This window comes from Panulirus ornatus, chromosome 9, assembly GCF_036320965.1.
Source record: "Panulirus ornatus isolate Po-2019 chromosome 9, ASM3632096v1, whole genome shotgun sequence".
Taxonomy (NCBI): Eukaryota; Metazoa; Arthropoda; class Malacostraca; order Decapoda; family Palinuridae; genus Panulirus; species Panulirus ornatus.
The window spans coordinates 14756491-14769221 of record NC_092232.1 but is presented as its reverse complement, the minus strand read 5'-3'; the positions used below and the strand labels follow the sequence as shown (position 1 = coordinate 14769221).

The following is a 12731-nucleotide window of genomic DNA, read 5'->3' as shown; positions in this document are numbered from 1 at the left end:
ATATGTATATGTCTGTGTGTGTGTATATATACATATGTATACATTGAGATGTATAGGTATATATATATTTGCGTGTGTGAACGTGTATGCATATGCATGTGTATGTGGGTGGGTTGGGCCATTCTTTTGTCTGTTTCCCTGCGCTACCTTGCTTACACGGGAGACAGCGACAAAGCAAAATAAATAAAATATATATATATATATATATATATATATATATATATATATATATATATATATATATATATATATATATATACATATATATATATATATATACATATATATAGGGATAGGGGAGAAAGAATTCTTCCCACGTATTCCCTGCGTGTCGTAGAAGGCGACTAAAAGGGAAGGGAACGGGGGGGCTGGAAATCCTCCCCTCTCGTTTTTCATTTTCCTAAAGAAGGAACAGAGAAGGGGGCCAAGTGAGGATGTTCCCTCAAAGGCTCAGTCCTCTGTTCTTAACGCTACCTCGCTAATGCGGGAAATAGCGAATAGTATGAAAAAAAAAAAAAAAAAGGAGATGGAGTGAGTATTTTGAAGGTTTGTTGAATGTGTTTGATGATAGAGTGGCAGATATAGGGTGTTTTGGTCGAGGTGGTGTGCAAAGTGAGAGGGTTAGGGAAAATGATTTGGTAAACAGAGAAGAGGTAGTGAAAGCTTTGCGGAAGATGAAAGCCGGCAAGGCAGCAGGTTTGGATGGTATTGCAGTGGAATTTATTAAAAAAGGGGGTGACTGTATTGTTGACTGGTTGGTAAGGTTATTTAATGTATGTATGACTCATGGTGAGGTGCCTGAGGATTGGCGGAATGCGTGCATAGTGCCATTGTACAAAGGCAAAGGGGATAAGAGTGAGTGCTCAAATTACAGAGGTATAAGTTTGTTGAGTATTCCTGGTAAATTATATGGGAGGGTATTGATTGAGAGGGTGAAGGCATGTACAGAGCATCAGATTGGGGAAGAGCAGTGTGGTTTCAGAAGTGGTAGAGGATGTGTGGATCAGGTGTTTACTTTGAAGAATGTATGTGAGAAATACTTAGAAAAGCAAATGGATTTGTATGTAGCATTTATGGATCTGGAGAAGGCATATGATAGAGTTGATAGAGATGCTCTGTGGAAGGTATTAAGAATATATGGTGTGGGAGGAAAGTTGTTAGAAGCAGTGAAAAGTTTTTATTGAGGATGTAAGGCATGTGTACGTGTAGAAAGAGAGGAAAGTGATTGGTTCTCAGTGAATGTAGGTTTGCGGCAGGGGTGTGTGATGTCTCCATGGTTGTTTAATTTGTTTATGGATGGGGTTGTTAGGGAGGTAAATGCAAGAGTTTTGGAAAGAGGGGCAAGTATGAAGTCTGTTGGGGATGAGAGAGCTTGGGAAGTGAGTCAGTTGTTGTTCGCTGATGATACAGCGCTGGTGGCTGATTCATGTGAGAAACTGCAGAAGCTGGTGACTGAGTTTGGTAAAGTGTGTGGAAGAAGAAAGTTAAGAGTAAATGTGAATAAGAGCAAGGTTATTAGGTACAGTAGGGTTGAGGGTCAAGTCAATTGGGAGGTGAGTTTGAATGGAGAAAAACTGGAGGAAGTGAAGTGTTTTAGATATCTGGGAGTGGATCTGGCAGCAGATGGAACCATGGAAGCGGAAGTGGATCATAGGGTGGGGGAGGGGGCAAAAATTCTGGGAGCCTTGAAGAATGTGTGGGAGTCGAGAACATTATCTCGGAAAGCAAAAATGGGTATGTTTGAAGGAATAGTGGTTCCAACAATGTTGTATGGTTGCGAGGCGTGGGCTATGGATAGAGATGTGCGCAGGAGGATGGATGTGCTGGAAATGAGATGTTTGAGGACAATGTGTGGTGTGAGGTGGTTTGATCGAGTGAGTAACGTAAGGGTAAGAGAGATGTGTGGAAATAAAAAGAGCGTGGTTGAGAGAGTAGAAGAGGGTGCTTTGAAGTGGTTTGGGCACATGGAGAGGATGAGTGAGGAAAGATTGACCAAGAGGATATATGTGTCGGAGGTGGAGGGAACAAGGAAAAGAGGGAGACCAAATTGGAGGTGGAAAGATGGAGTGAAAAACATTTTGTGTGATCGGGACCTGAACATGCAGGAGGGTGAAAGGAGGGCAAGGAATAGAGTGAATTGGAGCGATGTGATATACCGGGGTTGACGTGCTGTCAGTGGATTGAATCAAGGCATGTGAAGCGTCTGGGGTAAACCATGGAAAGCTGTGTAGGTATGTATATTTGCGTGTGTGGACATATGTATATACATGTGTATGGGGGGGTTGGGCCATTTCTTTCGTCTGTTTCCTTGCGCTACCTCGCAAACGCGGGAGACAGCGACAAAGTATAATAAATAAATAAACATAAATATATATTTTTTCATACAATTCGCGATTTCCTGCGATAGCGAGGTAGCGTTAAGAACAGAGGACTGGGCCTTTTAGGGAATACCCTCACCTGGCCCCCTTCTCTGTTCCTTCTTTTGGAAAATTAAAAAAAAAAAACGAGAGGGGAGGATTTCCAGCCCCCCGCTCCCTTCCCTTTTAGTCGCCTTCTACGACACGCAGGGAATATGTGGGAAGTATTCTTTTTCCCCATATCCCCAGGATAATATATATATATATATATATATATATATATATATATATATATATATATATATATATATATATATATTATCCCTGGGGATAGGGGAGAAAGAATACTTCCCACGTATTCCCTGCGTGTCGTAGAAGGCGACTAAAAGGGGAGGGAGCGGGGGGCTGGAAATCCTCCCCTCTCGTTTTTTTTTGTTTTTTTTTAATTTTCCAAAAGAAGGAACAGAGAATTGGGCCAGGTGAGGGTATTCCCTCAAGGCCCAGTCCTCTGTTCTTAACGCTACCTCGCTAATGCGGGAAATGGCGAATAGTTTGAAAGAAAAGAAAGATATATATATATATATATATATATATATATATATATATATATATATATATATATATATATATAAATATATATATATATATATATATATATATATATATATATATAAATATATATATATATATATATATATATATATATATATATATATATATATATATATATATATATATATATATATATTGGCAGAATGCGTGCATAGTGCCATTGTACAAAGGCAAAGGGGATAAGAGTGAGTGCTCAAATTACAGAGGTATAAGTTTGTTGAGTATTCCTGGTAAATTATATGGGAGGGTATTGATTGAGAGGGTGAAGGCATGTACAGAGCATCAGATTGGGGAAGAGCAGTGTGGTTTCAGAAGTGGTAGAGGATGTGTGGATCAGGTGTTTGCTTTGAAGAATGTATGTGAGAAATACTTAGAAAAGCAAATGGATTTGTATGTAGCATTTATGGATCTGGAGAAGGCATATGATAGAGTTGATAGAGATGCTCTGTGGAAGGTATTAAGAATATATGGTGTGGGAGGAAAGTTGTTAGAAGCAGTGAAAAGTTTTTATCGAGGATGTAAGGCATGTGTACGTGTAGGAAGAGAGGAAAGTGATTGGTTCTCAGTGAATGTAGGTTTGCGGCAGGGGTGTGTGATGTCTCCATGGTTGTTTAATTTGTTTATGGATGGGGTTGTTAGGGAGGTAAATGCAAGAGTTTTGGAAAGAGGGGCAAGTATGAAGTCTGTTGGGGATGAGAGAGCTTGGGAAGTGAGTCAGTTGTTGTTCGCTGATGATACAGCGCTGGTGGCTGATTCATGTGAGAAACTGCAGAAGCTGGTGACTGAGTTTGGTAAAGTGTGTGGAAGAAGAAAGTTAAGAGTAAATGTGAATAAGAGCAAGGTTATTAGGTACAGTAGGGTTGAGGGTCAAGTCAATTGGGAGGTGAGTTTGAATGGAGAAAAACTGGAGGAAGTGAAGTGTTTTAGATATCTGGGAGTGGATCTGGCAGCGGATGGAACCATGGAAGTGGAAGTGGATCATAGGGTGGGGGGGGGGGCCGAAAATTCTGGGGGCCTTGAAGAATGTGTGGAAGTCGAGAACATTATCTCGGAAAGCAAAAATGGGTATGTTTGAAGGAATAGTGGTTCCAACAATGTTGTATGGTTGCGAGGCGTGGGCTATGGATAGAGTTGTGCGCAGGAGGATGGATGTGCTGGAAATGAGATGTTTGAGGACAATGTGTGGTGTGAGGTGGTTTGATCGAGTGAGTAACGTAAGGGTAAGAGAGATGTGTGGAAATAAAAAGAGCGTGGTTGAGAGAGCAGAAGAGGGTGTTTTGAAGTGGTTTGGGCACATGGAGAGGATGAGTGAGGAAAGATTGACCAAGAGGATATATGTGTCGGAGGTGGAGGGAGCAAGGAGAAGAGGGAGACCAAATTGGAGGTGGAAAGATGGAGTGAAAAAGATTTTGTCTGATCGGGGCCTGAACATGCAGGAGGGTGAAAGGAGGGCAAGGAATAGAGTGAATTGGAGCGATGTGGTATACCGGGGTTAACGTGCTGTCAGTGGATTGAATCAAGGCATGTGAAGCATCTGGGGTAAACCATGGAAAGCTGTGTAGGTATGTATATTTGCGTGTGTGGACGTATGTATATACATGTGTATGGGGGGGGTTGGGCCATTTCTTTTGTCTGTTTCCTTGCGCTACCTCGCAAATGCGGGAGACAGCGACAAAGTATAATAAATAAAAAAAAATATATATATATATATATATATATATATATATTTTTTTTTTTTTTTCTTTTTTTAATTTTCCAAAAGAAGGAACAGAGAAGGGGGGCTAGGTGAGGATGTTCCCTCAGGGGCCCGGTCCTCTGTTCTTAACGCTACCTCGCTGGCGCGGGAAATGGCGAATAGTTTAAAAGAAAAGAAAGAATATATATATATATTTGATTAATTGATGATATAAAAGAAATATGCACCGATGAAATATTGATAAAATTCTTACTTACTTTTGCAGGAACGCTCAAGGGAAGCAAGTCCTGGCACTAGTCGAGTGACCATGTCAGATGTCTTGAAGACTGAGTCAGATGTCTGAACCCCTACCTACTGTATTTATAGAGACCCTCGAGGATCTAAAGCCCTCTCAGGTCGGAATCCAGCATCCATTGTCTGGCATCCAAAGTCCAGTAGAATTTGCAACGAATAAATCTTTTCTAGTCTAACCATTATCTAAAGGAGAGAAGACATTAACATATATGAAAATTATGTAATATGTGAGGGTGATAAGTGAACACATCTGGAAAGATGTGGAGAAACTTTAGCAACCATAACTGCCATGAATATTTTTATCACAAATATAAAAGAAGGGAGGCTTGCAGCTTCTGCATTCAAGAGTTATAAAGTTAAGGTGGTAAAAAAATAGTTAAGTTTGTTGAACTTGAAAACTGAATATAAAGCCCATGATAAGCTATTGATAATAAGTTACAGAAGGTTAAAATGATAAGGAAATCTAGGGAACATAAAAGACTGAGAATTCTCTTTGTAAGAAAGTGAATTCATATTTCAGTAAGAGTGGCGCTGTCAAAAGTGGTTTGATGCATTTCTGTTAATACTGATATAATGTTAAGTTTAAGAGCCCTACAGTGCAGTTAAAGGTATTCTTGAATATTCATAATGCCTATTAATTGTTCATACACTGAGACACTGGTGGGTAATCTCATTTTCTAATGGTGAAAGAAATGAAAAACAAAACATTTTGGTGTGCGGATTCAAAACTGAAAATGGTGCACACTTAGCGACCGATCGTTATTTGTTTCCGATTCGGTGACACTGCAACGTCCAGGGAATGATGGTAATTAATTTTTTAAGATTAAGATTTTCTGTGATGCCTCTCATTTGAGGAGTGGAGAACATATACTCTGGATGTGTTCAAGGGGCCCCATATTTGGTTTCATCAGTGGTAATTCTTAACAAAATATTGAAAAAATTTCACACAAAATCTTGTAATGCTAAAACATTTATTATAGCAGTGTAATTACATTGATATTTATCTATGCAGTAATGATCTTGAAACAATTCTAAATCTTTAGCACCAGAATGTAAATTGATTTTTCATTAGAGAACAGTTACTTCAGATGAGAACTGATAAGGGACTTCTTGGACCCAGCCTGTGAGATGCAGTTACTTGTTAAGACAACGGCTCAAAGGTTTAGTTACTCTCTGAAAATACTGACACCAAGACAAAAATAGGTTAAGTAAATTAATTGACCATTCATACATTCAGCTTAACACCAAGTGTTGTTTCAGTTACTAACTAAACATTTAGGTCATCATATACAAGAACTCAGGAGTTTCTCAAATCTCTTGCATATGTGTCTCAGAACTCTTTGGATAATATGTTTACTATGTCATAAGGTTTCATAACTCTTTCTTGTAATAATTAAGTATTTGTAATTTGTAGGTATGAAGATTACGTTGAAATTTATAGGATCCTGGTAGTATTGGACATCCAGTAGGATGTCCGAGTCACTCTGCAGTAAATAAGCAAGAGCCAGCATCCCCCTTCAGTCCATGACTTGGGATATTGCCTCTTTCAGACTGATATTTTATTAAGATTGGCTATTGATCATTGTATCATGCTTGATGATTTTGTGTTCATAGATTATGGAAAGAAAATAATTCACTCTTTAAGAACCACATGATTAAAAAGAGAAATTCTGGTCGAAAAAGGCTATTAGTGACTCACTAAATCTCATGTTTGATAAAGGATGAGGACTAAAGTGGTTGTGAATAGCTTTACCATTTAGGGTGAAGTGCCAGCACTCAATTGTGATAGTTTGTGATGCTGTTCAGTAAAGTGGTGGAAAGGTGTATATGATCATATATTTATGAACTATTTGCTATTATATAGCCTGTACAGTGCAACTTATTCTGACAGCTTGAATCAGTACAGAAAAGCCTGTTACCCCATTTTGGTCACACTGTAAAAAATCATCCATAAACACATTTTGGTCCAGGAGTCACAAGTACTATATATATATATATATATATATATATATATATATATATATATATATATATATATATATATATATATATCATACAACCCTATGACCCCTTTTACAGGATTCCTGCAGCTTTAGGGATGTATTTCATGCAGAAGTAGAAATAATGGACACCTTCAGAGCGAGATGATCCTCCAATAAACTGTACTTCTTTCCATCCACTGACAAAGATACAGTCTTGATGAAAGTGACCTCTCACTCACTGTGTAACCACTTGCAGGCAGATTCTGATAACACTAGATATATTTATTGATCTATTCATAATTGCACCAGGAACCCTTTCTAAGAAAGGATCTTGATGTTACCCATGACTTCCTCTCCAGATGATGATGATATTCCAGTAACAGGGAAATGATAAGACTCCTTTGGAGTGAGAAGTTCTTTGACAAAACTATACTCCCAGTGATGCAACCTCCCCAAAGTTGACTTTTCACTCACGATGTAACCTGATGCAAGAGGAGTCCAGTAACACATATCATTATCATTATAAATATTTATCCCGGGACCAATTTCTAAGAAAGAATTTGTTGTGGATGAGAGGGCTTGGGAAGTGAGTCAGTTGTTATTCACTAATGATACAGCTCTGGCAGCTGATTTGGATGAGAAACTGCCGAGGTTGGTGACCGAGTTTGGTAAAGTGTGAGTGAAAGGAGATAGTTGAGAGTAACTGTGAATAATAGCATGGTTATCAGGTTCAGTAAGGTTGTGGGACAAGTTAATTGGAAGGTAAGTTTGAATGGAGGAAAACTGGAGGAAGTGAAGTGTTTTAGATATCTGGGAGTGGACTTGACAGCAGATAGAACCATGGAAGCATAAGTGAGTCACAGGCTGGGGGAGGGGGAGAAGGTTCTGGGAGCGTTGAAGAATGTGTGGAAGGGGAGAACGTTATCTCACAGAGCAAAATTGGGTATGTTTGAAGGAATAGTGATTCCAACAATGTTATATGGTTGTGAAGCATGGGCATAGACAGGGTTGTGCGGAGGAGGGTGGATGTGTTGGAAGTGAAATGTTTGAGAACAATATGTGGTGTGAGGTGGTTTGATTGAGTAAGAAATGAAAGGGTAAGAAAGATGAGTGGTAATAAAAGGAGCATGGTTGAGAGAGCAGAAGAGGGTGCTGAAATGGTTTGGACACATGGAGAAAATGAGTGAGGAAAGATTGACCAAGAGGATATGTGTCAGAGGTAGAGGGAAGGATAAGCAGGAGACCAAACTGGAGGTGGAAGGATGGAGTGAAAATGATTTTGAGCGATCAGGGCCTGAACGTACTGGAGGGTGAAAGGCGTGCAACGAATAGAGTGAATTGGAACAATGTGGTATACCGAGGCTGACGTGTTGTCATTGGATTGAACTAAAGCATGTGAAGCGTCTGGGGTAAACCATGGAAAGGTCTGTGGGGCCTGGATGTGGAAAGGGAGCTGTGGTTTTGGTGCATTTCACATGACAGGTAGACACTGAGCGTGAACAAATGTGGCCTTTGTTGTCTTTTCCTTGCGCTACCTTGATGGGGTGTGGGGGTGGTTTGCTACTTCATGTGTGGTGGGGTGGTGACAGGAATGGATGAAGGCAGCATGTATGAATATGTACATGTGTTTATATGTATATGTGCGTGTATGGGCATTTATGTATATACATGTGTATGTGAGTGGGTTGGGCCATTCTTCGTCTGTTTCCTTGCGTTACCTCGCTAACGCAGGAGACAGCTACTGAGTATAATATATATATATATATATATATATATATATATATATATATATATATATATATATATATTTTATTATACTTTACTTATATATTGTCACTGTCTCCCACGTTAGTGAGGTAGCGCAAGGAAACAGACGAAAGAATGGCCCAACCCATCCACATACACATGTATATACATACACGTCCACACACACACATATACATACCTACACATTTCAACAGATACATATATATACATACCCAGACATATACATATATACAAATGTACATAATTCATACTTGCTGCCTTTATTCATTCCCATCGCCACCCTGCCACACATGAAATGACAACCCCCTCCCCCACATGCACGCGAGGTAGCACTAGGAAAAGACAACAAAGGTCACATTCGTTCACACTCAGTCTCTAGCTGTCATATGTATGTATATATATATATATATATATATATATATATATATATATATATATATATATATATATATATATATATATTGTATTTTAACTTTCTAAACTGAGAAACAGAAGGAGTCACTCGGGGAGTGCTCATCCTCCTTGAAGGCTCAGATTGTGGTGTCTAAATGTGTGTGGATGTAACCAAGATGAGATAAAAGGAGAGATAGGTAGTATGTTTGAGGAAAGGAACCTGGATGTTTTGGCTCTGAGTGAAACAAAGCTCAAGGGTAAAGGGGAAGAGTGGTTTGGGAATGTCTTGGGAGTAAAGTCAAGGGTTAGTGAAAGGACAAGAGCAAGGGAAGGAGTAGCACTACTCCTGAAACAGGAGTGGTGGGAGTATGTGATAGAGTGTAAGAAAGTAAACTCTAGATTGATATGAGTAAAACTGAAAGTGGATGGAGAGAGATGGGTGATTATTGGTGCATATGCACCGAGGCATGAGAAGAAAGATCAAGAGAGGCAAATGTTTTGGGAGCAGCTGAGTGAGTGTGTTAGTAGTTTTAATACACGCAACCAGGTTATAGTGATGGGTGATTTGAAAGCAAAGATGAGTAATGTGGCAGTTGAGGGAGTAATTGGTGTATATGGGGTGTTCAGTGTTGTAAATGGAAATGGTGAAGAGCTTGTAGATTTATGTGTTGAAAAAGGAGTGGTGACTGGGAATACCTGGTTTAAAAAGAGAGATATACATAAGTATACGTATGTAAGTAGGAGAGATGGCCAGAGAGCATTATTGGATTATGTGTTAATTGATAAGCGTGCGAAAGAGAGACTTTTGGATGTTAATGTGCCGAGAGGTACAACTGGAGGGATGTCTGATCGTTATCTTGTGGAGGCAAAGGTGAAGCTTTGTAGAGATTTTCAGAAAAGAAGAGAGAATGTTGGGGTGAAGAGAGTGGTGAGAGTAAGTGAGCTTGGGAAGGAGACTTGTGTGAGGAAATACCAGGAGAGACTGAATACAGAATGGAAAAAGGTGAGAACAAAGGACGTAAGGGGAGTGGGGGAGTAATGGGATGTATTTCGTGAAGCAGTGATGGCTTGTGCAAAAGATGCTTGTGGCATGAGAAGCGTGGGGGGGTGGGCAGATTAGAAAGGGTAGTGAGTGGTGGGATGAAGAAGTAAGATTATGAGTGAAAGAGAAGAAAGGGGCATTTGGACGATTTTTGCAGGGAAATAAAGCAAATGACTGGGAGATGTATGAAAGAAAGAGGCAGGAGGTCAAGAGAAAGGTGCAAGAGCCAAAAAAAGGGCAAATGAGAGTTGGGGTGAGAGAGTATCATTAAATTTTAGGGAGAATAAAAAGATGTTTTGGAAGGAGGTAATTAAAGTGCGTAAGACAAGGGAGCAAATGGGAACTTCAGTGAAGGGCGCAAATGGGGAGGTGATAACAAGTAGTGGTGATGTGAGAAGGAGATGGAGTGAGTATTTTGAAGGTTTGTTGAATGTGTTTGATGATAGAGTGGCAGATATAGGGTGTTTTGGTTGAGGTGGTGTGCAAAGTGAGAGGGTTAGGGAAAATGATTTGGTAAACAGAGAAGAGGTAGTGAAAGCTTTGCAGAAGATGAAAGCCGGCAAGGCAGCAGGTTTGGATGGTATTGCAGTGGAATTTATTAAAAAAGTGGGTGACTGTATTGTTGACTGGTTGGTAAGGTTATTTAATGTATGTATGACTCATGGTGAGGTGCCTGAGGATTGGTGGAATGCGTGCATAGTGCCATTGTACAAAGGCAAAGGGGATAAGAGTGAGTGCTCAAATTACAGAGGTATAAGTTTGTTGAGTATTCCTGGTAAATTATATGGGAGGGTATTGATTGAGAGGGTGAAAGCATGTACAGAGCATCAGATTGGGGAAGAGCAGTGTGGTTTCAGAAGTGGTAGAGGATGTGTGGATCAGGTGTTTGCTTTGAAGAATGTATGTGAGAAATACTTAGAAAAGCAAATGGATTTGTATGTAGCATTTATGGATCTGGAGAAGGCATATGATAGAGTTGATAGAGATGCTCTGTGGAAGGTATTAAGAATATATGGTGTGGGAGGAAAGTTGTTAGAAGCAGTGAAAAGTTTTTATCGAGGATGTAAGGCATGTGTACGTGTAGGAAGAGAGGAAAGTGATTGGTTCTCAGTGAATGTAGGTTTGCGGCAGGGGTGTGTGATGTCTCCATGGTTGTTTAATTTGTTTATGGATGGGGTTGTTAGGGAGGTAAATGCAAGAGTTTTGGAAAGAGGGGCAAGTATGAAGTCTGTTGGGGATGAGAGAGCTTGGGAAGTGAGTCAGCTGTTGTTCGCTGATGATACAGCGCTGGTGGCTGATTCATGTGAGAAACTGCAGAAGCTGGTGACTGAGTTTGGTAAAGTGTGTGGAAGAAGAAAGTTAAGAGTAAATGTGAATAAGAGCAAGGTTATTAGGTACAGTAGGGTTGAGGGTCAAGTCAATTGGGAGGTGAGTTTGAATGGAGAAAAACTGGAGGAAGTGAAGTGTTTTAGATATCTGGGAGTGGATCTGGCAGCGGATGGAACCATGGAAGCAGAAGTGGATCATAGGGTGGGGGAGGGGGCAAAAATTCTGGGGGCCTTGAAGAATGTGTGGAAGTTGAGAACATTATCTCGGAAAGCAAAAATGGGTATGTTTGAAGGAATAGTGGTTCCAACAATGTTGTATGGTTGCGAGGCATGGGCTATGGATAGAGTTGTGCGCAGGAGGATGGATGTGCTGGAAATGAGATGTTTGAGGACAATGTGTGGTGTGAGGTGGTTTGATCGAGTGAGTAACGTAAGGGTAAGAGAGATGTGTGGAAATAAAAAGAGCGTGGTTGAGAGAGCAGAAGAGGGTGTTTTGAAGTGGTTTGGGCACATGGAGAAAATGAGTGAGGAAAGATTGACCAAGAGGATATATGTGTCGGAGGTGGAGGGAACGAGGAGAAGAGGGAGACCAAATTGGAGGTGGAAAGATGGAGTGAAAAAGATTTTGTGTGATCGGGGCCTGAACATGCAAGAGGGTGAAAGGAGGGCAAGGAATAGAGTGAATTGGAGCGATGTGGTATACCGGGGTTGACGTGCTGTCAGTGGATTGAATCAAGGCATGTGAAGCGTCTGGGGTAAACCATGGAAAGCTGTTGGTATGTATATTTGCGTGTGTGGACGTATGTATATACATGTGTATGGGGGTGGGTTGGGCCATTTCTTTCGTCTGTTTCCTTGCGCTACCTTGCAAACGCGGGAGACAGCGACAAAGTATATTAAAAAAAAAGAAAATATATATATATATATATATATATATATATATATATATATATATATATATATATATATATATATATATATATATATATGTGTGTGTGTGTGTGTGTGTAACCTCACAGTACTAACTACAACACAATCAACACCTACAAACTCACCCCCTACACATGCCTCCATAGATATACTTCCCAGCTGCATACCCTGACGAGTACAATCAACACTTATCTCTTGGATTTCACTGCCCACCATCCCACTTGACTAAACATATACACCCATGATAATACCTTTATATACCCATGATATCCAAGGTGAACTACTCATAGAACAACTGCAACCTTTCAATATTCTTATCCAACACAAGCA

At 40.0% G+C, this 12731-nt stretch overlaps 1 protein-coding gene and 1 long non-coding RNA gene across 2 annotated transcripts in view; one reads left to right on the top strand and one right to left on the bottom strand.

Moving 5' to 3' along the window:
* sei (potassium voltage-gated channel seizure) overlaps positions 1-11092 on the top strand; it is a 924474-nt gene extending 913382 nt beyond the window's left edge. The window contains exon 24 of the mRNA XM_071664734.1: positions 4931-11092. Coding sequence (XP_071520835.1) covers positions 4931-5008 — 78 coding nt within the window. The 3' untranslated portion in view covers positions 5009-11092. The remainder of the gene's footprint in view (positions 1-4930) is intronic.
* The window catches only part of LOC139750236 (uncharacterized), a 562931-nt gene that overhangs the window by 167146 nt on the left and 383054 nt on the right, over positions 1-12731 (bottom strand). The gene's annotated exons all lie outside the window — the stretch shown is intronic.